The sequence below is a fragment of the Paroedura picta genome, chromosome 17 (assembly GCF_049243985.1).
Source record: "Paroedura picta isolate Pp20150507F chromosome 17, Ppicta_v3.0, whole genome shotgun sequence".
Taxonomy (NCBI): Eukaryota; Metazoa; Chordata; class Lepidosauria; order Squamata; family Gekkonidae; genus Paroedura; species Paroedura picta.
Genome location: NC_135385.1, coordinates 5736760 through 5760970, shown reverse-complemented (window position 1 = coordinate 5760970; position 24211 = coordinate 5736760). Strand labels below are relative to the sequence as shown.

The following is a 24211-nucleotide window of genomic DNA, read 5'->3' as shown; positions in this document are numbered from 1 at the left end:
TTCCCCCTAGGGTCCCCACCTCCTTCACCTCATCCACCAACTCTTGCCTGTTGGTCAGTATTAAGTCCAGTATGGCTGAACCTCTTGTGGGTTCATCTACCATTTGATAAATGAAATTGTCAGCCAGGCAGGTCAGAAACTTGCATGACTGAGGACGCTTCGCAGAGTTTGTTTCCCAGCACACATCTGGGAAATTGAAGTCACCCATGATGACAAGGTCCTGCCGTTTGGATATTTTCTCAAGCTGCTCACAAAGTGCAGCATCCACATCCTCTCGTTGGTCAGGCGGTCGGTAGCAGACACCAACCACCACACTGTTTGTTTTCCCCTTGCTTATTTTCACCCAGATGCTTTCCACTGTAGATATGCTCTCCTTCACTAGAATTTCCTGACAGGTAAGCCCTTTCTTCACATACAGTGCCACTCCTCCACCTCTTCGATCTATTCTGTTTTTTCTGAACAGTTCATATCCATCCACCATTACATTCCAGTCATGAGAATCATTCCACCAAGTTTCTGTGATGCCTACTAGATCATACCTTTCCATCAGCATGAGAAGTTCCAGCTCTTCCTTTTTATTGCCCATGCTTCGGGCGTTAGTATAAAGACATCTGAATCCTTTTACTTTTGGTTCCCTATGAGCTGGCCTTGCCGGTTGGGCTGCCTCCGATAGTTTTCCTTCCATACACTCCGTATGTTGATCGTCTCCTTCCCCTAGTGGCTTTAGTTTAAAGCTCTCCTGATGAATCTCCCCAGGTTCCTGCCAAACACATTCTTCCCCAGTTTCGATAAGTGCAGTCCATCAGGTGCTAGTAGGCCTTCCTCAAGAAAGCCTATCCCATGGTCCCAGAAACCAAATCTCTCCTGCCGGCACCAACTACGCAGCCAGTGATTCACCTCCATTATCTTCCTCTCCCGACGCATTCCTCTTCCCTTGACAGGCAAGATTGAAGAGAATACCACTTGTGCCCCCATTTGCTTGAGCTTCCTCCCCAGATCTTGATAGTCTTTTTTAATAGGAGCGATGGTATTCAGGGACATGTCATTCGTTCCCACATGGACCATCACAAATGGGTAGCGATCCGTAGATTTGAGGAGTTTGGGCAGCCTTTCTGAAACATCTTTAATTTTCGCCCCTGGCAAGCAACACACCTCTCGGGTTAGGGGGTCGGGCCCAGCCACATGGCGATCCATTCCTCTTAGCAGGGAGTCTCCAATTACCAGTACTCTCCTTTTTTTTTTCTTCTCAACTCCATTTCCTTCTGTCCCCATGGCCTCTTCCCTTTGTCTTAGAGTTTGTTTTGGGACCTCTTCCTTTGTTGACCCTTGCACCTCCTCTGCAAGGGCCTGAAATCTATTCTGGAGCTCCAAAGGCCCCGAGAACTGTCTCGCCCTTCGCCGTTCAGTCTTTTTCCGAACTGCCTGCAGAGGCTCCCTATTGTGGTCAACCTCCTTGTCCTCTTCAGGACTGGTTGTATTCTCTTTATTCTCTTTATTCCATGTTGCAGAGCTCTGGACTACGAACTCCTCCCCTTTCTTACTTTGGGTCAGAGTAATAATTCTGTTTTCTAGTGCCCTAATCTTTTCCTCCAAAAGTCTTACCAGCTTACACTTGGGGCAGCTGTAGTCCGTCTTGTCTTCTGGGAGGAAGGCAATCATGTCACACTCACTGCAGATGATGGGATGAGTGTCCTGGAGGTCCATTGTAATGTCTAGGCAGTGGAAGTACTAGGGAAATATAATCTACTGATGATATAATCTACTGATTCTAATTGCTCAGCCAAGAACCACAGGCCAAGAGCCCTTTGTCTCTCGCCCTTTGTCTCTCGCTCGCGCCTCTGGTGAGGAGTAGCCCTTTTTAAGCCTCCCAACAATTACCCAGCAATCACCTCACCCAGGCAGAACAATAGCCTCACCTGGTCAGCAGCAACTCTCCCCAGTAGCTCTCTCCACGTGCTCTCAGTTGTCTGAGCTCTGCCTCTGGTGAGGAGTAGCCCTTTTTAAGCCTCCCAACAATTACCCAGCAATCACCTCACCCAGGCAGAACAATAGCCTCACCTGGTCAGCAGCAACTCTCCCCAGTAGCTCTCTCCACGTGCTCTCAGTTGTCTGAGCTCTAGGCAATAACGCACTTGCAGTATTCGTTATATTTTTGTTTTCTGCCTGGCAAAAATTAAAACTGGGATGGGTCCAAGACTCTGCACTGCGGATTAAAACTCCCGATGTCTGGGCTAGGGGACAGGTGCAAATATCGAGATGCCCATTAAAAGAGTCCTCTGGTTAAAATGAAGCCATTCCCCCGGTAAGCTCAATTTTTTGGAAAGCGCAAATGATGCGCTAGACCAGGGGTAGTCAAACCACGCAGGACAAGAAGACTAACCCCGCGCTAGACAAACAGGGGAACAGTTACAGGACTAGCAGAACAGTTTCCAACCTAGCATTCTTAGGAGAAGGCGCTGACCCTGATGGACGAACCGCCCAATTCAGTTTAAGAAGAATAGAAGAACAGCTGTTTTTTAAATACCCTGCTGTTCACTAGCAGAAGGTGTCCCAAATCTGCTTCGAAAAACACCACTTCCCCCCTCCCCCCACAATAGACACCCTGTGACGTAGGCGGGGATGAGAGATCTCTGCTCTGTGAGAACAGCTCTAAGAGAACTGGGACTGGCTGCGTGTGGAGAGGCGGGGAATCAAGCCCAGCTCTCCAGATTAGAGTCTGCCGCTGTTCAACCACCACACTACCCCGGCTATAAGAATCATAGAATCATAGAGTTGGAAGGGGCCATACAGGCCATCTAGTCCAACCCCCTGCTCAACGCAGGATAAGGCAGCTTCACTGTTTCTGTTGCTTCTAGCGTGACTTGGAAAGGACGCCGTCACATTGCGTAATGTTCTAACATTCGCCCCAAACTCTATGGTTAAACCACAGAGTGCTGAGTGACTGCTAGAGTGTCACCCCCTCATGATGAAGTTATTTCTGGGTTGCACCAGAGGTGATGCAGTTGCCCTGGGGACCCCAGTCCCTCTCCTAAGTGCAAATCCTTGCCTCCCAGTGGTTCTGAGACTGTTATTTTGCCACCTGGGGATTATTCTTATCAATGTTTTATTGGGATTTTAGTGTAAACCGCCTCGATCTGGCTTGGCCTGGGAGTGGTGGTCTATAAATCTATTTATTTATATATTTGTATACCGCTGCTCACAAATGTCTCACGGCGGTGCACAGAAATCAATAAATACACAATAAAAGTCCCTAAAACACTCCTTAATACAAAATATCACAACATAAACAAGATGGCGAACCAGTAAGCTACCAATCCTACCCCTCCGTTCAGCATGTGGGTCGATAACTCTCTCTCACTATCTCATTGGGAGCAAGGATCCTAGTTAGCCTAAATTAAGAAATCCTCAGATGGTAACACTGGGATACAACACCCTGGCCTCAACCATATGCCTGGCATCAACCATACATAACAGTATTATCGAAAGGTGCTTGTAGACCACCTAGTCTTCGCCCAGGTGATCGCCTCATAAATTAGCACGAGTGAAGTTAGTGATAAACCGAAGAAGCTCCAAGTTAGCTGTGTGCCGCACCAGGCCAAGAAGAATCCCACAATTTAAGTGAATAGTCAGGCACACTTACCCAGTTCTTTAGACACCGGCGATGCGACTGCTATATCCCCAATTTTTGCCACGCCATCGTAGTAAGCTCTTCCAGCGAGAATCATGGCTAGAGAAAGAGAGTTGGAAAGAACAGGGTGAAATAATTGAACCTAGACAAACAAAAAGCAGGTGGAAAATCTATTTCCTACATCCCAGGAGGGCAGCTGATGAGCTGCGATGCATACGGACTACAGTAAGTACATCGGAGGAGCCCAGCTGGATCAGATCGGCGGCCCATCTAATCCAGCATCCTGTCTTGCACAGTAGCCAACCAGGTACTCCCGGAAGAGCTGAACGCCCCGCGGAAGCTTTCAGCATTCTGCAGGGCCTGTAAGTTGGAGCTCTTCCGCCAGGTATATGGCTGAGGCCGAGGTGTGGAAGATGGGATGCCCCCCTAGGGAGACACTGCCACCATGTTCTTAGACCATCGGCTGGTGGCAGTTGCATTAAATATCTCCCTATTAGCCGTACTGGTTGGGAGAGAGGGTGTCGGTTACCGCCGTGAATTGTGAACTGTATGGATGATGGTATGGATCATGTATGTAAAGCAACTGTATGGATGCTTTAGGATGCTTAGGGCTGATCCTGCGTTGAGCAGGGGGTTGGACTAGATGGCCTCTATGGCCCCTTCCAACTCTATGGATTCTGTGATTCTATGGTTTTAATGGGTTTTAATGGGGACTGTACCTTATGTAAACCGCCATGGGACAGCTTGCAGTGGGTGGTGGGATATGTCGAATAATAATAATATTAGTAATAATAATAGCCAGCAACAGGGTAAAATGGCCAAAACTCTCTCAGCCCCACCTCCCTCACAGGGTGTCTGTCGTGGGGAGAGGAAGGGAAGACCATTGTAAGCCGTTTTGAGACTCCTTCGGGCAGTGAAAAGCGGGATATAAAAGCCAACTCTTCTAAGAAAAACACACAAGGTGCTACTGCTTGTGAGGCTACAGGGGGGGCCGTATTCTGCCTTAGACTGCAAGCACTAGGACCCTGGAGCGATTCCAAGTCAGCAGAAGGCCGTTAATAATACAGAATAAATGCCATTAGCTAATAGTTCAAAAAGCACTTCTATAATCGCCAAGTTCAGCAAAGCACAGCAAACCAGAAGAATGCTTTATATAATGGTCCTTGCTCAATGACAGGTACTTAATTTCATTTTTTTAAAGGACGTGTAAGAATTCCCCTTCAGACTGAGAGGTCAGAAAAAAAAACAGCAGCTCGTTTTCAGAGAAAGCTGGATGTGGCGAAGAAAAAGCAAATCTCCCTGCCCCGAATAATACTGTATCAATAAACTTCAGCTCCTATCAGTTCAGCCGTTTCAAAGAAGCATCAACAAATGAGAGGCATTTACAGAGTTTGGTTGTTCCCTGCAAATTATTTCCACATTGCTTTGCATTTATGATTTGAATGCCCATGTGCGTTGTGATACATGGGTCGGGGGAAACAGTCAGCGGACGGAGACCGTAAATAGCAAGTGCAAATCATACCGCCACTACAAGGGATTGCCATCCATACTTGTAGCTGACTAGGGTTACCAGACCCCCCCCCTCCCAGTGGAAGCAGGTCGCCCCTCCCCTCGCTGCCAGGTCTCATTGCCTGGCCACTGATATCATAGGGGGGCTGTTTACCCTCCAAAAAAGTGAGATCCACCTGATGTATAGCTCCATGTCCTTGTCACTGCTTAGGTGAGTCAGAAGTGGTATCTGGGCAAAAACTCCATGGTAGAAGGCAAATTTACCACTGAGCTTCCTCCCTTCATATAAGGGTGCATTGCCTGGATATGATGACATCACTTCCGGGTCATGTGGGCAGTGACACAGGCATGCCACTGTATCTTGGATGGGCCTCCCTGCTACTCCCGGATAGTCCCTCCTCTTCCCTGCTGGTTGCCCGGTGAGACCCGGCAACTGTCTATCTGACAAAGGAAGCTTTTAAATCTTGAAAGGTTTATAGTCCATAAATCTCGGGACTCCAACCCACTTCTTCTACTGCAGACCACCCTCTGAAACCATTCCACCTGATTGTCACCCTATTCCGGGGGTCCTCCACCTTTCTGAGCCTGCAGGTTCCTTTGTAATTCTGAGACAACATGGCATTCCTGGATCCAAACCTAGCTCTTCTCTTTTGGGCCAAAGTGGTGACCCACTGCAACTATCACAAGCTATTTATTACCATCCTAAGGTCAGTTCCAACCAAGCTGTTGTGATTTGTCACAGATCTGAAACAGATGGATCCTGTGACTGAAGTCACCTTGGAAAACAGTTCAGTCTATGAGAGCTCAAGGCACGGTTGGAGGGAGGGAATGTGTGTCTGCATAGAAGATGTCAATGAATAACAGTTACTGGTAAGTGCTACCCTAATGCCACCTTCCATCTTGCTGTGCCGCCCCACACTGTAACATTTGTGAGCTGCATACCCTAGGAGGTGGGTGAAGTCTCTCATTGGAACAAACTCTGCAGCATCACTTTCCCAAATTCAGCCTTTCCTCCTGAAATTAAGGCTAACACATAGTGTTTAATAAACGTATCTTGTGTCACCCAGGTAGCTGCTCTGCAAATCTTCATCAGTGGAACGTTCTGGTGAAACATGCAATGCACCTTGAACCCAGGTGGTATGTGTCAAAATAATGTACCCTGGCCTCAGGGAGGATATAGGAAGCATCTCAGAAGGTCAGTTGTTGCTTGACCTCAATCGACCTGTTGTATTAGTTTAAATTGATTTTTTTAAACATTTTTGATCTCATTTTATCTGTGTTTTGTGACTGTACACCGTCCTGAGCCAGCTTGCTTAGAGGGTAGTGTAGAAATCAAATAGATACAAGTAAATAAAATTATACCACGCAAATCTGTTTTCCCTAGATCTTCCGAGCACTTGGAATAGGCCTGTTTTTCAAATAACATTTGATGGATTTAGCAGATTTTGATATATTCGAAAGATCCTCCTGATGATTTTGGGAACAATTTATGGATTCATTTTAGTTTAAGTAACCTCAGTGTTATGGAAGGCAGGCACCTTCTGAGCCAAAACGTCCTTCTACTTTTCATACCTGGGAAGGAATACCTCTTCTAAGACTACATATGTGGATTGCTAGCAGCACAATCTAAAAAATTATGACGCCGTTGTGGGAAAAGGCAGTTTATAAATATTTCAGGTAACAGATGTTTTTATGGCCTTGTTCACATGTAAACAGGTATGTTTAATTTAAAGCACCATGATTAATTCACAAAGGCTGCTTTGCACGGCCAACCTCGTAATCTCCCTTAAACTGTCAGGTGGGGGACTGGAAAGACGAACTAGCCATGCAGATCGGGGCTGGGGGGAAGCGGAGCTGCAGGGAAGGTGAAGAGAGGATCCCTCCTTGAGGCCGGGATGGGGGGGAAAGTCGCTGGATATCCCGACCCAGGATCCGGGATCCGGTAGTGGCGGGCAGGGGAGCTGAACACCATCAAATGCAGGGTTCTCAAGCAGGGTTTCGTGCAGCCCTGGGGCTCCTTGAAGGGTTTCTCCAATGGGTGGGAGTTAATCAATTTTGTATATATTTTACATATTTATCAGGCGTGGTCATGTTGACCCACCCCTCTCCCAAAATGGCCGACAGTGGGCCTGGAGGGGGTGGCGAGGGGAAGGGCCCCAGGTGGGCGTGTCCACAGCTCTGCTTCCCAACCGAATTCTTCACGATCGCACCACTTGTGAGGTTTCTCAAAGCCCGAAGAATGTTTACGGAGCTTCTCAATTATAGAAATTATACCAATTATACCAATCCAGCCCAGTGGTCTCTGTCCAACTTCCAGCGGCTCTTCAAGTCGTAGGTTCAGGTTTCCCAGCGCTTGAGACCTTTTTACTAGGAGGTGCTGGGAATTGAACCAGGGACCTTCTGTGGGGGCTCTTCAGTGAGCCACCAGCCCTCCCCCCAAGGGAAAGCCTGTCAAGATGGCTGCCTGTCAAGCCAACAAGGACCATAGGGATCCCTTTCTCCTTTCTCTTTTCATACAAATCCAGTTTCTGGGAGAATGTCATCGCTTCGTACTTTCCCAAGCCGCTAATAAGCAGCCGGTGGATAATCCACGGCAGGTGCAGACCCTCCTATTCCGCTTCAGGTTTGGGCAAAGCAATTTTCTAGTGTGGCGTCAGCAATCATTGTGGCAATTTTATGTTTTCTTCGGCAGGGGAAAAAAACCCCAGATTTTATTTTTCTACAGGGAAACCAGGCGAGGAAACATTCCGTGTGCCCCACAGCACAACGGAAAACAAACCCAGCCTGTAAAACATCCTAAATCTTCAATACTTCCCAACCTCCTCTTCTCCAGGCTGAACATTCCCAATTCTCCAGCTTTCCTCACAGGCTCAGTCCCCAAGCCCCTCAACGCTGTAGGTACGGTGTGTCCCGCCATGAGCCATTGTATGGGAGTGGCGGGATATAAATCACACGAATGAATGAATGAATGAATGAATGAATGAATGAATGAATGAATGAATGAATGAAGGAAGGAAGGAAGGAAGGAAGGAAGGAAGGAAGGAAGCAAGGAAGCAAGGAAGAAAGGAAGGAAGGAAGGAAGCAAGGAAGGAAGGAAGGAAGGAAGGAAGGAAGGAAGGAAGGAAGGAAGGAAAGGAAGGAAGGAAGGAAGGAAGGAAGGAAGGAAGGAAGGAAGGAAGGAAGGAAGGAAGGAAGGAAGGAAGGAAGGAAGGAAGGAAGGAAGGAACAAACGCAAGGCAGCTGTCTACATATAGACAACTGGCAATGAGACATGTGGGGAAAGGTCACAACTCATGCGCTGACCTCAAGTGCACGCCCAGCAGAACCAGGAGTGGAGCTCCACTGAAAGGATGGCACTTGGAGGTCTCATTGGTGGACTTAGGGGTGTGTAACAAATTATTCCTGGACCAGAAATTCATCACATACAGGTGTGTGTTTGTGTGTGTGTGTGAGAGAGAGAGTGGACAAATGCGTTGTGGTTTTCAACAATTGCAACGCAGAATCCTTCAAGTTTAAAAGAGAACACGACACACGAGAGCTCGTCAGAAAAGAAACACGTTCCTGGCATGTTCAGTGGACAAATGAACATGCACAAATCCTGCAATTCGGACCTATACAACAGCTGGACTAGCCTCAATGCCGTTGATTTTCAATTCAGGAAGCAGACCTCAGATTATAGTGAACTTTTCACTCAGAGAGCACCCTTAAAAGGTAACTCGAAGAACTGTTTACATCCTTATGTTCTCTTTTATCCTCTTTTAAGAGCACAGCATTTTGGGATTTGGGTTTTTTTTTAAAATGCAGTAAAGTTAGTGGAATACGAACGGACGCTCGAGACAAATCCGAGTCTCTCATCTGTCCTCCCATCATGTTTTAATTTAGTATTTCCAAAAGAGCACTGTAAGTGGAAAAAGATGTCCCAGAGGCTCACAAGAAGGGAAGCCACATGCATATTTTTGGTAAGTGACTGCACTGGGGAGTGGGGGGGGGGGGACGACGCCATGTGATCTGAGCTCACACATAACCCAAGCAAGGCTATCTCCTTTACATGAAAAAAAACATACATAAATAAAGTCAAACGGCAGCAAAAAGTCAAAAGGCAATAAGGCAGCAAGCCTTAGTCTCACTGGAGAAAATGGAATGGGGCAGGTGAGTAGATCTGAAGGAAGGAACATGGACAGCTTGAGATATGGATAAGAAGTGAAGGTCCATCTAGTCCAGCAATTATGGGCCAACAACAAGGGACAGAGGCTGAATTTCCCTGAGAAGAACATCAGAAGAGCCCTGCTGGATCAGACCAGTGAGGGTCCATCTAGTCCACCCTCCTGTCTCACACTGCAGCCAACCAGTTCCTCTGGAGCGCCAACAACAGGGCAGAGAGGCCAAGGCCTTCTGATAAGAACATAAGAAGAGCCCTACTGGATCTGATCAGTAAAGGTCCATCTAGTCCACCACCCTGTCGTTGAGGCCTTCATAAGAACCTCAGAAGAGCCCTGCTGGATCAGACGAGTCTTCTAGTCCAGTATCTTGCCTCACACAGTGTCCAACCAGGTTCTCTGAACGGCCACCAGCAGGGCAGAATGGCCAAGGTCTTCCCCTGATAAGAACATCAGAAGAGCCCTACAGGTTCAGATCAATGGTCCATCTAGTCCAGCATCCTGTTTCACACAGTGGCCTATCAGTTCTTGAGGATGGCCAACAACAGGGCATGGAGGCCGAGGTCTTTCTCTGAAGGTCTTTCTCTGAAGAGCCCTGCTGGACCAGGCCATGGCCCATCTTGCCCAGCATCCTGTCTCACATCACGGCCAACCAGTTCACACGATCCAACTCACCAGAGACAGCAATTATGCTAGGACCGGTCAGAGGTAAAAGGAAACCAGCTGACAAGAACATGGTGGTTAGATACCATCATTAGGAGGACGGGAAGGTATGAGAGCCAGTTTTTGGCTCATTTGGCCCTTTCTTATATGCCCTGAGTAATGCCAATCACCTCTTTGGGGTCAGGAAGGATTTTTCCTCCAGGGATCCTGGTGTTTTCTTGCTTACAAGCAAGGGTGGGGGAATAGTTATGAATTTCCTGCATTTTGACTTCCTTCAGGTGCCTTTCCTCTCTATGCTCCTATGTATCAGGCCCACACATACCTAAATGAGTCATCCCAGGACCGAAGGCCCAGGAGATGGCCTTTCTAGAGGGTTCCACGCCTGGAGACAATTCTGACTCACTATTTGTCATCTTGCGTAACCATGAGGTTGCCATCGAGGCTCTTCGGGTCAGGCATGACAGAGCAAACGCTTGGGGTGAAAAGGTGAAAAGGCTGCCCATTTGGGAGAAAAAGAAAAGTGACAGCACTGAATTCCAAATTTACCTGTCTCGTTTTATCTCATCTTCCCCCTGCCCCCATACAGACACAACCCTCTTTAAGTTCCTTACCCATAGAATTATACAGCTGGAAGGGATCTCCTGGGTCATCTAGTCCAACCCCCTGACCTATGCAGGACACTCACATCCCAATTGCTCATCCACTGTCACCTGCCTTCACCTGCCTTGAGCCTTCACAGAATCAGCCTCTCCGTCAGATGGCTCTCCAGCCTCTGCTTAAAAACCTCCAACGATGGAGAACCCACCACCTCCCGAGGAAGCCTGTTCCACTGAGAAACCGCTCTACCCAGATAGACAGATACTGTTAAGTGCTTTGTACGCTTTAGAGTACTTTAAAAGGACAGAGATTCATGACACATTGAGCTGGACTTCCAAAGGGCTTTGTGCGAAACCTGCACAAAGCCTCCCACGGTCAACGATAAACAACAGAAGCTGAAATCCTTTGGCCCTACACTCCTAAAGGAACTCAAGGGCATCCTAATCAGTTTATTGTGGGTATTTGTTGTCCTCCTCTCCATTCCAAAGCATGACGCGGGCCTTAAAAACGAAAAGAGACCTGTAATAAGAAGCCCGCTGGACTGAATTTGGATGAAACGCCCAACAGCTGGTGCAAAATCCCCATCTCGACAGGCAAGTGAGTCTGTCGGCCTCCGCAAACAAAACTGAGCAGGCTTGGAAACAACAACAACAACAATAACAACAACAATAACAACAACAACAGACCCACAACCTCTCGCTTATCAGTGTAAGAGCTGGTCCAGAAAGAAGAGGACCGTGCCTGAGTTTACCGTAAGATAATTGTTTGGGGGTCTGTCCTGGACTGCAGATCTTGGAAGCTAAGTGGCTACAAGCATAGAGGGCACATCTGGAGCAGAGGTCCATTGGTGGCTCTTAGCCACGAGGTGTAGCTGGAACGCTCTCCCTGGGGCAACGGTGCTCTATCTTCTTGGTGCTTGGGGGGCCAAAAGTGGGAGGGCTTCTGGGGTTCTGGCCTTGCTGGTGGACCTCCTGATGGCTCCTGGGCTTTGGCCACTGTGTGATAAGAGAGTGTTGAATTGGATGGGCCATTGGCCTCATCCAACATGGCTTCTCTTATGTCCCCATTGTCTGGGGCAGGGATGCTCTATCTTCTTGGTCCTTAGGGGGGGCTTCTGGCCCTGTTGGTGGACCTCTCAATGTCACCCGGGGTTTGGCCACCACATGACACAGACTGGTGGACTGGATGGGCCATTGGCCTCATCCAGCACGGCTTCTCTTCCATCCTTAAATACTACGTATTCAAGCAGGACGTTAACATAGCAAGAAGGTCAGGCTTACCGTTAACCGTTTTCTCATAGTTCTTCCCCAGGTTGATTAAGTTCCGCAGTCCCGGGTTGAATTGCTCCATCACATTCTGAGGGGGGACAAAACAAAGCAGCAACCAGGTTAGGTAGAGTCAACTTCTGGAGGATGGCAACAATGACGGCCAATCAAGCCAGCTGCCCTTAATGACAGACTGAAGACCAATGCTACTACTTTTATTTGACACCTAAGAGGGGCGTCCTCGAGCTTTTTAAGCCTGTGGTCACCTTTGAATTCTGACAGAGTTCTCTTTTAGCATCTTCTCCTAAACTGCTTCTGTATTAAACAGACTCAAGGACTGAGATATTGAACTGAAAACAAACAAACAAACAAACAAACCCACAAGGTAGGACAACAACAGATTTTTTAAATATCTCACCGTTGTCTTGGGGAAAGCAGGGCCGAATGCACAAACAAGCCAAGCCGGCATGGTGTTGTGTTTAAGAGTGGCAGCTTCTCATCTGGCATGCCGGGTTCAATTCATAGAGTTGGAAGGGACCCCCAGGGTCATCTAGTCCAACCCCCCACCTCTCGCACAACGCAGGAACTCACAACTGCCTGCCCACCCACTCACAATCTGCCTAAGTTCATAAAATCAGCAAAACCTCCCCCCCACTCCTCCCCATGTAGCCAGCTGGTTGACCTTGGGCTAGTCCCAGTCCTGAGAGTGCTGTTTTCACAGAGCACCCATGACCGAGGCTCTCTCAGCCCCATCTCCCTCGCAGGGTGTCTGTTGTGGGGAGAGGAAGGGAAGGCGATTGTGAGTCACTCTGAGACTCCTCCAGGCAGGGCAAAGCGGGGTATAAAATCCAACTCTCTCAGTAAACGGCAACGGAGTCAGAAAGCGGCCCAAGTAATATTTAACTGAACTGCTTCGGATATCATTAGCATAACAATGAGCTGAAAAAAACCTTTACAAGAGTCGATCGTAAACCGGCTCTCCGGCTTTTGTTTCCAGCGGGGCGCAGCTCTAGGAATCTGATACAAGATAAAAATTGGTCTTTGCAACAAGGCTGTCAGGCAGCGGACGTTCCTCCTCCTTTTCTGCCCAGAACTGACAATCTTAAGGCTGCCAAAACAAAGCAAGGCAGCTCCAGTCATTCAATACCCCTCAAAATCAGCCCTTGAAGAAACCTGTTTCATGGCACAGCTCCCTTTTGCCATCTCTATGTATTTTAGCGTTGCACTTTCACACGGTCCTTCTCCCAAGGAGATATGGACAACGTACCTGGGCTTGTATCCAGCCAGTCTGCACCCCGCTGAGTGCCGCCCTCATTGCTCACAGCTTGTGTCCATACAGATCTTGGGAGATTTGGGATGGGGGTAGCAGACCCCTCTCTTTCCTCTTCTTTATTTATTTATTGTTTCAGGTTTTTATAATGCCCATGTATTGGCGTGCTGCCCACAGAGAGAGAGAGAGAGAGAGCTAGCACTCTGCCAATGAGGGCCAATCAGTTCAAATTGCACTCTGCTAATGAGGGCCGATCAGGTCAAATTGCGTGCAGACAAATCATTCCTTACCTGATTGCCACTCCCTGGGGGTGTGTTGCTGAGAGAGAGAGAGAGCACTCTGCCAACGAGGGCTAATCAGTTCAAATTGCATGCAGACAACTCCCTCCTTACCTGATTAGTGCTGCTAATAGGAAGAGAGCACTCTGCCAATGAGGGTCAATCAGTTCAAATTGCACTCTGCCAATGAGGGCCAATCAGCTCAAATTGCATGTAGGCAACTCACTCCCCACCTGATTGGCCTCCCCTGTAAATATTCCCCCAGTGGGTGATGAGCCTCAGCCAGGAATGGCCCACCCTGGCCCAATCAGATGGGAACCCTTGGCCAGGAAGGGCCAATAAAAGGCCAGCTCTCTGCCTCCATCTTCCTGCCAGTCTAAGAAGCTTGCTGGGTGGAAGAAGAGGTAATCTCAGATCATGTCCTGCTGCCAATAAGTTCTCCTGGTCTCCTGGCCTCATTTGACTCAGAGGACATGGGGTGAGGGGTGAGTGAGCTGCCTTCTGGAGGGGGGAGGGGGAGATGTGGGAGGCACTCTGGCACCCAGGAAAAGCCTCTGCCCTGGGAATGTTTACTCATGAGTAAGATGTGAGGTTTGCAATTGGCATCCTGAGAAGGGAGGAATACTTTGGGAGTAGCCATCACAGGCAATGGCAGCAGGGGAAATAATGGGGAAGCCACAGATGGGGCACAGAAGCGCCATAGGGACATGTGGAGAGGGTGGGGAGACACTGTTTCCCAGTAGCAGTAGAAGAAGAATTGGTTTTTATCCCCTGCTTTTCACTGCCCAAAGGAGTCTCAGAGCGGCTTAGAATAGCTTTCCCTTCCTCTCCCCACAACAGACGCCCTGCGAGGTGGGTGACACCGAGAGAGCTCTGGGAGAAACTGCTCGGTGAGAACAGTTTCTAACAGGACTGTGACTAGCCAAAGACATGTGGAGGAGCAGGGAATCAAATCCACCTCACCGCATTAGAAGCAAGTGATGGGGATGACCTCCTCCTGAGACCCTGGAGAGATGAGGAGAGGGGCTGCGGCTTAGTGGAAGAGCCTCTGCTTGACATGCGGAAGGTCCCCGGTTCAGTCCCCGGCATCTCCAGTTGAAAGGGCCAGGCGGGAGGTTACAGAAAGACCTTCTGGCCTGAGATGCTGCCAGTCTGAGCAGGCAAAACTGGCTTTGATGGGATGGTGGCCTGACTCAACGCAGCTTCGTGGGTGTTCGTGATTTCCTGCGTGCCTCAGAGGCAGCAGGGCATAGGCTTGGCCCACCCAGTGCTGGCGAGGCGCCCCATCCACTTGGACTCTCATTAAGGTGAGGCGGGACCTGCCCACGAAGCAATGGGTAGCCCTTTTGAAGGTGCTGGAGTCTTCCAGGTCTGAGGCCACCAGAGGAACTAAGCTCCCAGGTACGGTCTCTTTAAAGATTTCCTGGAGGGTTAAAACGAATATCTCCCTAGCATTCAGTTCTCAGTTCCTTGTCATATCCAGGGGTAGTCAACCTGTGGTCCTCCAGATGTCCATGGACTACAATTCCCATGAGCCCCTGCCAGGGGCTCATGGGAATTGTAGTCCATGGGCATCTGGAGGACCACAGGTTGACTACCCCTGAGCCCATCCACTCATTAAGGGCTCACTCAAAGTGGCTCTACATAGTCTCAGCTGGAGGTTTTTCAAATCTACCTGCTACTTTATTCCTTTATCTGGAGATGCCGGGGATTGAACCCAGGACCTCCTGCATGCAAAGCCCTGAGCCATGCCCTCGCCTGCAATTTTGAACGTTACAAAGATCCAGTTTCCCATCATGCATTTCTGTCCCTCTTCCCTCTGTTTAGTTGGCTTTAAAAAGGAACTGCACAGATCACTTGAAGGAGGAGAGGTCTACCTGGGGCTACTAGGTGACTCAAGAGAACCTCCATATACAGAGGCAGTCAACCTGGGTGCTGAGAGGCAGATGGGTACAATGGACCACTGGCCTGATGTCAGCAAGGCTCTTTGTATGTCCTTGTCGATCTCTTTTGCCAGAACGGCTTAAAACAATTGCAGCGTTTCAAGAGCCCCTTGCTAACCAACTCCACGGCCCTTATAAGGGCAGGAAGGCTGAACCGAATTTTTGGGGGATGAAATAAATGCACAGCTATTTAGAACAGCTGAGGAAATCCTGCAAGCCTCCTTTACAAAAACAAACAAACAGCCCATTGCTTTGGTTCACGGAAGGATATTTGGACAAAACAGCATATCTCTCTAGCTACGAAAGATCCAGAGGGGTCCCCTCATGTCAAGCAGTCTGAATTTTCCAGAAGGTTAAGCGTCCTGCCCCAAATAACCCACATTCTCTGCATGATGTGACTCAAATAACTTAATTATGTTTGTGGCACTTGGAGGCGTGTCCGAGGGTTGTTCCCACCCCTCATACCCTCACCCGGACTACTGAGTTAACTGAAGTTGCAAGTTGACCTGTCTTGAAAAGGTTAAAGGGGTAAGATTAAGAGATTAACCCTCCAGTTAAATTTCAGAGCAGTTTCTCAGTGGAACAGGCTTCCTCGGGAGGTGGTGGGTTCTCCATCTTTGGAGATTTTTAAACAGAGGCTGGAGAGCCATCTGACAGAGAGGCTGATTCTGTGAAGGCTCAAGGGGGTGGCAGGTTACAGTGGATGAGCGATTGGGATGTGAGTGTCCTGCACAGTGCAGGGGGTTGGACTAGATGACCCAGGAAGTCCCTTCCAACTCTATGATTCTATGAGATTAGCAATATTGGTGTCCAGTAGCACTTTAGCAGCCGAACAAAGCTTGAGTCCAGGGCCACATGTAAGACCGACCAAGGTTTATTCAAGGTGTGAGTTTTCGCGTGTGTGCCAACTGAAACGACAATTGCCAGTCAGTACCGCTACATCAAGAATAAATCAGCAGTAAATTAGTAAATAGCATACTGAAGATATGCACAACAAGAAGAGAAGAGCAGGGTTTTTTTTACCACTCGGCTTTTCACTACCCGAAGGAGTGCCAAAGCAGCTTCCAAATGCCTTTCCCTTCCTCTCCCCGAAGCAGACACCCTGCAAGGCTGGTGGGGGCTGAGAGAGCTCTAAGAGAACTGCGCTGCGAGATAGATTCGGGTCGGTAAGCCGTGTCGGTCTGAAGCAGCAGAACAAAATGGCAGTCCGATGGCACTGTGAGGACAAAAATGTTGTATTTGAAAACTCAAATGTTGATGAGCTTTCGTGGGCATGCCCACTTCCCCAGACACGAAAGCCCACCCCTCGAATTCAACTCGGTCGGTCTTAAAGGTGCCATTGGACTCCAGTTTTGTTCTGCTCTGGGAGAACAGCTCTGGGAGAACTGGGGCTGGCCCAAGGTCATCCAATTGGCTGCCAAACCCGGTTCTCCGCTCTTTAACTTACAACACCACACTGGCTCAAAACAAGCTTAGCTTTTTAGATAACAGTTTGGGTTCTATTCCAGGCAAAGCCACAGTAAAGGGATAAACCTGTCCACACTGCGGAGGAATGGGCCAGTGCATTCGACTCTCTCCGCCCTCAGGCATGGGGGGTGTCCCTGAGGTGGGAGCAAGTGGCCACGTACAAAGCTTGTGAGAGCTGCGTCTAATGCAACAAGGGTCAGCTCCTCAGAGCTTACATATCTTGTGGGTCTCTGAGGGCCAACCGGACTCCCTGTTCTCCAGTTAAGGACCACAAGCGGCGAACGGGTCTGCAAAGCCAGATTCCCCACCGGCAGGGCCGATCCAGGAGCAAGAACCTGGCCCTCGCGTTTCTGTTGTGGGTTTGAAAAAACGGCAACACCACAAGCACACACACAGAGGTGTGTAATTAAGGACAAGGTGCGTGGTTAGAAATTAGACATCCAGGCCTGCGGCTCCAGTGAGGCTTTCCAAAATGTCCTGCGTCAAACAAAAGCCGCTGTTGGGAGAGCTTTTCCTGTAAGTGTTCGGCTTGTGGTGGTAACAACGGGGCACGCCCTTCTGAGAACACAATAACTCAGCAGGTATTGACACAGCTCGACAAGGCCTGAAGTTCCCTCTGGGACACATCCGGCTTTGGGAACCGAAGAGGTGAACAGGAACTCACGAACGCTCCTGGCCGGCTGCAGATTTTGGGAGACTCTAAGGAGCTACCGGACGCTTGCTCTTTTCGGCTTTTGGGACGTCCGCCTCCCCTGGGTGAACACATGGCAGGAACTGAGCCCGGGGGCACTTGGGGGACCGGCAAAATTTTACGCAAGATGAAGAGGAGGAATCTAGGAAGAAATGTCGAGGAGCGGGGAATCAAACTCAGCTTGCCAGATTTGAAACTGCTGCTCTCACCACAATGCTAAGATGGCCGGTACAGAATAAATTCACCAACAGGACATTTGGGGGGTCCTTGTTTTGTAGTCTCTCTCTCTGTCACTGTATGCCTTTGTTTCACAAAGACAGGCAGCGTGGTGTAGTGGTTAAAAATGGCAGATTCTAATCTGGACAGCTGGGTTTGGTTCCCTCCTCCTCCTCCTCCACGTGCTGCCAGCTGGGTGACCTTGGGCCAGTCGCAGTCCTGTTAGAGCTGTTCTCCCAGAGCAGTCCTGCCAGACTTCTCTCAGCCTCACCTAGCTCATAGGGTTAGATTTAGGTGGGTCGCCGTGCTGGTCTGAAATAACACAACAAAAACAGACCTTTAAGACCGACAAAGATTTATTCAAGGTTTGAGCTTTCGTGTGCAGGCCCACGTCCTCATAGGGTGTCTGTTATAGGGAGAGGAAGGAAAGGCGATTGTAAGCCGCTTGGAGACGCCTTTGAGTAGTGAAAAGCGGGGTATAAATACCACCAATACTTCAAACCACTCTTACTAAAATTCACCTGTGAAGCTTGGCCTTAATGTTTAGATTTATCCCTTCCCGATTCTTGTGTTTTTTTCTTTTGGCTGCACCTTATTTAGTTTCATGTGCTGATTCTGTGTAGATGATAGACGGTGAGAGAAAGGGCCAGCGCTGAATCAACAGAAGCTGGTCCAATAAAAGGCATCAGCTTACAGGCTTCCTGGTGCGGGATCCAGAGCCAAATCGCTTTGACCTCCTGACAAACTTCCTTCCAATCTGGCCTGGGCTGGCTCGGAGAGAATCGCAGAGCGCCACGAAAAAAAACCCAAGCAGTTCTGCTTGTCGCTTTTCCTGCTAGTCACTCACCGGCCTTATTATGAAGTTCGTTATGAAGGATATTGCCCCGCTCATCCCAAAAAGAGTAGTTGGAAAGGTGCTGATGGGGCCGTGTTTTTAATCTATCTCTGTAGGACTAAAATGCCCTTTAAATTATCTGGGGCTGTGAACTGCTGAACACCTAGCTCATTTCCGCACATCTGTAAAAATAGCGTTATGCCTGCTGAATGGCATATATATAATCGCGCTAAATATAATCGTGCCTCCCGGCCCCTCCTCACCTTTTTGCTGTCTCACTCTTCTCTGCCGCCTTTTTGCACTTCTACCCCCTCCACAAGTGCTGCTAGAAATGGCGGAAGAGAGCAACGCGATTTATACGCGACTCTCTTCTGCCTGTCAATCAATCTAGGCAGCCAATCCCCTTTTCAACGTTTTGAAGGGCCTGTGATGCCAGCTTATTTGTTATTAAAAAATCCAATTCTCCATTGAAACACCTATGCATCTAATCATAGATGCATACTGCTTTTTCCTGGTATCATAAGTCTTGATACTTAAAAAAAATCTTGTTCCTGATTTTTTTTTGGGGGGGGGGACTTTAGGGAGGCAGGTTTAGCTGGGCATTTACTGCCCAGATGCTATATGTTGGCAACGTCATATGGAGGGGCCGGAATATAACGACTACGAAAGGTAAGCATTTCACTGTTTTTAACGCGTGCGGAAATCCCCCTACGATTTCTCAGGCCCTGTGTACGAAGGTCATCTAGGAACCGGCACAGTTAGCGTGCGATTTATGCTGTCTGAATACACGGTCACATACACAGAGAAAAGTTGGCCTGAAGCCTACAATTCATTCTCCTTGGAACCCTCCTGGGATACTGATCTAACTTTATGGGGTGGAAAAACCTGCATTGCCTAAAAACAAATCCCATGGGGGGGGGGGAGAGGAGGGAAAGGCCTGAGTGTAGAATTTGATTTATGGCAGGTATGTACGTTTTGCTCTTCTGCAGATTTGCAGGAGACGTCTGCACGGCCAAAAACAGTTCCCATGTTCAGCTCTGGCCTTGCTGTCCAGCCCCTGAGACTTCCCAGGACTTCCCCTAGGAACTGTCTTCAAATTTTAGCACGCCTTCCAAAGATGGCTGTAATTATAAATAAACACAGTTTGAAAAAGCTCAAAGCTGCTATGGGCTTTTGGGGAGTTGTTGAGTCAAGGTTAAAGCCACACGAGGACCGCTCTGACATCAGTTCTGTGTTTCCTCTGTGTTTAGGTGAGTGTGTTTAATTTGGGTATTTACAAGAGATTTATTTTTGCATTTATTAACACCTCCCCCCCCCACCCAGAATGACAGCTGAGCCAGACAGCTGATCCTTTGAGATCACAGGAGATCAGAGTACCTGAACAAAATTTGAGTCCAGCGATGCCTTTAAGGCTGTTTTATTCTAGGTGTGAGCTTTTGTGTGTCTATCCCTTAGTCAATAAAACAGGGATCATCAACGTACAGATATATGGAGAGAGGAACTGAAAAGCAAATTATTAAACACCCACAACGAAGATACCTTTCTTTTGGTCTTCCCATTTTGCTCTGCAACTTCAGACTGACACGGCTACACACCTGAATCTGCTTCTACCTGTCCGAGTCCTTCTGCAGTGACGTCAGCCTACCAATTTAATTTGTTTCTGCTAAAATACCATTTTCGGGATTCTTCTCAGCGAAGTAAGCATACCTACGAATGGATTATCCTGCATTGTTTTAACGGGGCCATGCATTCACAAAAAATCCACAGGTTAAAAATCCAGGCACACCTTGGCATAACTCAAGGGATTTGTCATGGGGAGGGACTTTAAAAAAAAAACAAAGCAAAAATAAATGCCTTGAAGTTCAAAAGGGAGGAGGGGGGGGGGATCATCCTATGACTATCATTAACAAAATAATACTTTTAGTGTGTAGTAAACCTGTCTGGAATCAGAAACCTTGAGCTGGGGCAGTGTTTTACAAACACACACAGTGTCATTCACACCCACCCAACTAATCACACAGGAGACTGTTTACAAAACAGATTTCTCAAGGTACAAAACCTCTCCCTGGCTTTTGAGCAAGCATGAAAGCCGAATTTGTTGCAATGTTCTTCAGAGAGCGGGGGCAGAGATGCGCTCTGCCGTTCCTAGAGGGCCACGGTGCCATTTGAAGAAGAGAAAAATAGGTAGGTTTCGAAAACCGGCCCCACCGTTGATATATCTCAGCTACAGCTGTGCGTCTTCTGTTTGGGGGGTGAATTAAAGTCTCGTTCCTCGGCACAGGGTTAAGTCCGTCCTTTTGCCACACACAGAAAATTGAGCATTTTGAAGAGGTAAGAAGGGTGTGATCCGTAAAGGAGCCGTCCCGGGTTCGGGATTTGCCAACAAAGTCATTGTGAAGTTCACGTAATTGATCGGCCCTTTTGTAATTGACTGCACGTCCCGTGCTGCTGGAAGTCTTGGAAGAGCTATAATTCCCAGTTTCAATTCGGGGGGTAGATGCTTTTAGTGCCTGTGGTTCGGGATGTTATCTTGTTGGGGCTCCTGGCCAAGATAAATAGACTTAATCATTAATAGAACAAAGTTGGAGGCCAGGGGCACCTTTAATACCGACACAGTTTCTTTCGAGGTGTGAGTTTTTGTGCACAGGGATACTTCCTCCATCAGTGAAACGGAAATCCCCAGAACACATACATGAGGAGAGAGTAAATTGGCAGCAAATTCATAAACGGCATCGTGAAAATGTCCAACAACAGAGTGGAGATGTTTTACAGATTCAGGAGCCTAGTAGAATAACACACTGAGTTTATAAGGTGATCAGGTCCAACCCCCGTTTGAAGAACATAGCAGAGGGGATTAAACTGTCAAGATCAAATCTCAAACATAGGCTGTACCTCAGGGGTGGCCAAAATGTGGCTCTCCAGATGAGCATGGAGTACAGTTACCAGTGTGCTAGCAGGGTCTCATGGTCATTGTAGTCCGTGGACATCTGGAGAGCAGCCAAGGGGCTCATGGTCATTGTAGTCCAGGGGCATCTGGAGAGCAGGCAAAGCTCATGGTCATTGTAGTCCATGGACTTCTGGAGAGCAGGCAAAGGAGCTCATGGTCATTGTAGTCCGTGGACATCTGGAGAGCAGGCAAAGGCTCATGGTCATTGTAGTCCATGGACATCTGGAGAGCAGGCAAAGGCGTTCATGGTCATTGTAGTCCATGGACATCTGGAGAGCAGGCAAAGGAGCTCATGGTCATTGTAGTCCATGGACTATATTAATCCCTGTTTGGATGTGGGTCTCAAATAAAATATTCTCTCCCGAAGGAGTGTCAGACGTAGGTGACCCCTCAACTTTCGACTTCTCCTCTGAATAAGTGAAGCATTGGTCTTTTTAGGACATGGACTCAACAATCCTGTGCATTCTTCCTTTAATTAATTCGGAATAGCAATGGCCACCTAGTTGGATACTTTCAATATGTAACACGGATCAGAAGCCTGACTCACTCCCAGAAGCATGCACGGAGAGGAGGAAGGAAGGAAAAGCATGTTTTAGTACATACTACAGGGGGCTTTGTATCTCGCTTATTACAACCTGGAGGAATCTCCAAGTGGCTTGCAATCACCTAAAACCAAAGAATCTTAGAGTTGGAAGGGAACTGCAGAGTTATTTAGTCCAACCCCCTGAAGAATGCAGGAAACTCACAAGCTGTCCTTCCTTCTTCTCCCCGCAACAGACGCCCTGTGAAGTTAAATGGGTCTGAGAGAGGTCTGAGAGAACTGTGACAGGCCAAGGTCACCCACCTGGCTCCACGTCTCTCCAGATTGGCTCACAATCACCTTTCCCTTCCTCTCCACACAACACACACCCTGTGAGGTAGGTGGGGCCGAGAGAGCTCTGAGAGAACTGCTCTGCCCAAACAGCCCTCAGAGAACCGTGACTGGCCCAAGGTCACCCGGCTGCTTGCATGTGGAGGAATGGAGCTTAGATTAGAGGCTGCAGCTCTTAATGACTACACAAAGCTGACATTATTGACTGCATTTACAACCACCGTTCTCCCCAGAGGGATACCAGAGTCGCTCATTTCCTTCTCATTTCTTCCATTTTGTCCACACAGCGACCCTGCGAGGTAGGAGCAATTGAGAGTGGAGCAGGCCCCACAGACTCCCCACAGCAAAGTAGGGACTCAGGACGGGGTAACCCAAACCCTGCCATGCCACATTAAGGAATCTGTAAGCCATACGCTTTCTTTCCACTTTCCCTGGGCTCAAATTCCATCCCTGCTTGGTCGAACTGTGCATTAAAAGTCCACTTTTTAATCCACTTCACGATGGGATTCCTGTGCAGCCGGAGACCCGGCTTGGGAATCCACCCGCCAAGCCGCCTGCACCCCCGGAAACCCTCCTCAAGGCTCATATGACGTCCAAGCGTATCTCCAGGCACAAACCCCGCCGGCCTGTGTACAGTCAGCACAGCACCCGCAGGCCTGCCAGATCAAACAGCTTTTCTCCTGCAGGGCTTGCGGACTGACTCATGGGCAAGCATATTTGTATTTCTAAGTGACTGGGGATCCTGTTCGAGGCAGCCCTGAAACCAGCTCCTCCGAGGAGGGGTGGGCGGGTCGCAAGGATCGGAGAGTTTCGGAAACGCTCGCTGAACCGAGCAAATAACCGAGCCTTCATTTTCCAACAAGGGGCGCGACGCACGCTAATGTACAGCTCCTAAACCATGGCGCTTCCTGGACGAAGCGGCAACGTCCCCAGATGTGTGGAACTGCACTTCCTTGGGGGGGGTCTCCTCTTCAGCTATTTAAGAAGCCACTGCCCTGAGCATCACAGCGGCGACGTGGAATCGAGCTGGTTGGCTCGCCTGTTCCGCTCTCCTGCTTCGAACTTCGGCTCAGCAGCGCAGGCAAGCTTCCCAAACGAAATCCTGGTAATAAACGGGAACGGCGCTTGTAAACCACCCCGATCTTGAGGCGGTGAGTTCCACAAGTCAGCGTGAAAATGGCCTCCGAACCCGTCAAATCAAGTGGGATCGTCCTCCGAACTACCACAGGCCTCTCCTGTGTCTTTTTCCTCCTGCATCCGCCCCCAGTAGCTGTTCCAGGAGGTGCCAGCCCTTCTCTGCTCATTAAAGGGCACCTATCCGAACATATGAATTAATGAACTAATCACACTTTGAAGGAGGGACCGGAGAGGTAGTCATGTTCCAGCTGCAGGGCTTAGAAAACAGGAGCTACTGAAGTCACGTGACGCCCCTCTTATTAGGACCAAACAAAGTGTTAATATTTTTTTTAAAGGGTTAGGAGGGCAGAGACCCGCACACATTTTAGATGGGGGCTTTTGAGGAGCTATTTCCAGCCCAGAATTTGCCCTTCCTTTTCAGCAGAAGCACGCCAGATTGATAGACAGAGGAGTCAGTGTGAATTAGTGTGCATGCACACAAGCACTTAAACCAGGGGTAGTCAAACTGCGGCCCTCCAGATGTCCCTGGACTACAATTCCCAGGAGCCCCTGCCAGCATTTGCTGGCAGGGGCTCCTGGGAATTGTAGTCCATGGACATCTGGAGGGCCGCAGTTTGACTACCCCTGACAGAATTAAACTTTGTTGGTCTTAAGTTTGGGAGCAAATGCTGGCAGGGGCTCCTGGGAATTGTAGTCCATGGACATCTGGAGGGCCACAGTTTGACTACCCCTGACAG

General features: G+C 48.7%; 1 protein-coding gene across 1 annotated transcript in view; it reads right to left on the bottom strand.

Moving 5' to 3' along the window:
- The window catches only part of BAIAP2L1 (BAR/IMD domain containing adaptor protein 2 like 1), a 62634-nt gene that overhangs the window by 37167 nt on the left and 1256 nt on the right, over positions 1 to 24211 (bottom strand). The window contains exons 2-3 of the mRNA XM_077316146.1: positions 11835 to 11910; positions 3641 to 3727 (exon numbers count right to left, since the gene is read on the bottom strand). Of these exons, the coding sequence (XP_077172261.1) occupies positions 3641 to 3727; positions 11835 to 11910 (163 nt within the window). The remainder of the gene's footprint in view (positions 1 to 3640; positions 3728 to 11834; positions 11911 to 24211) is intronic.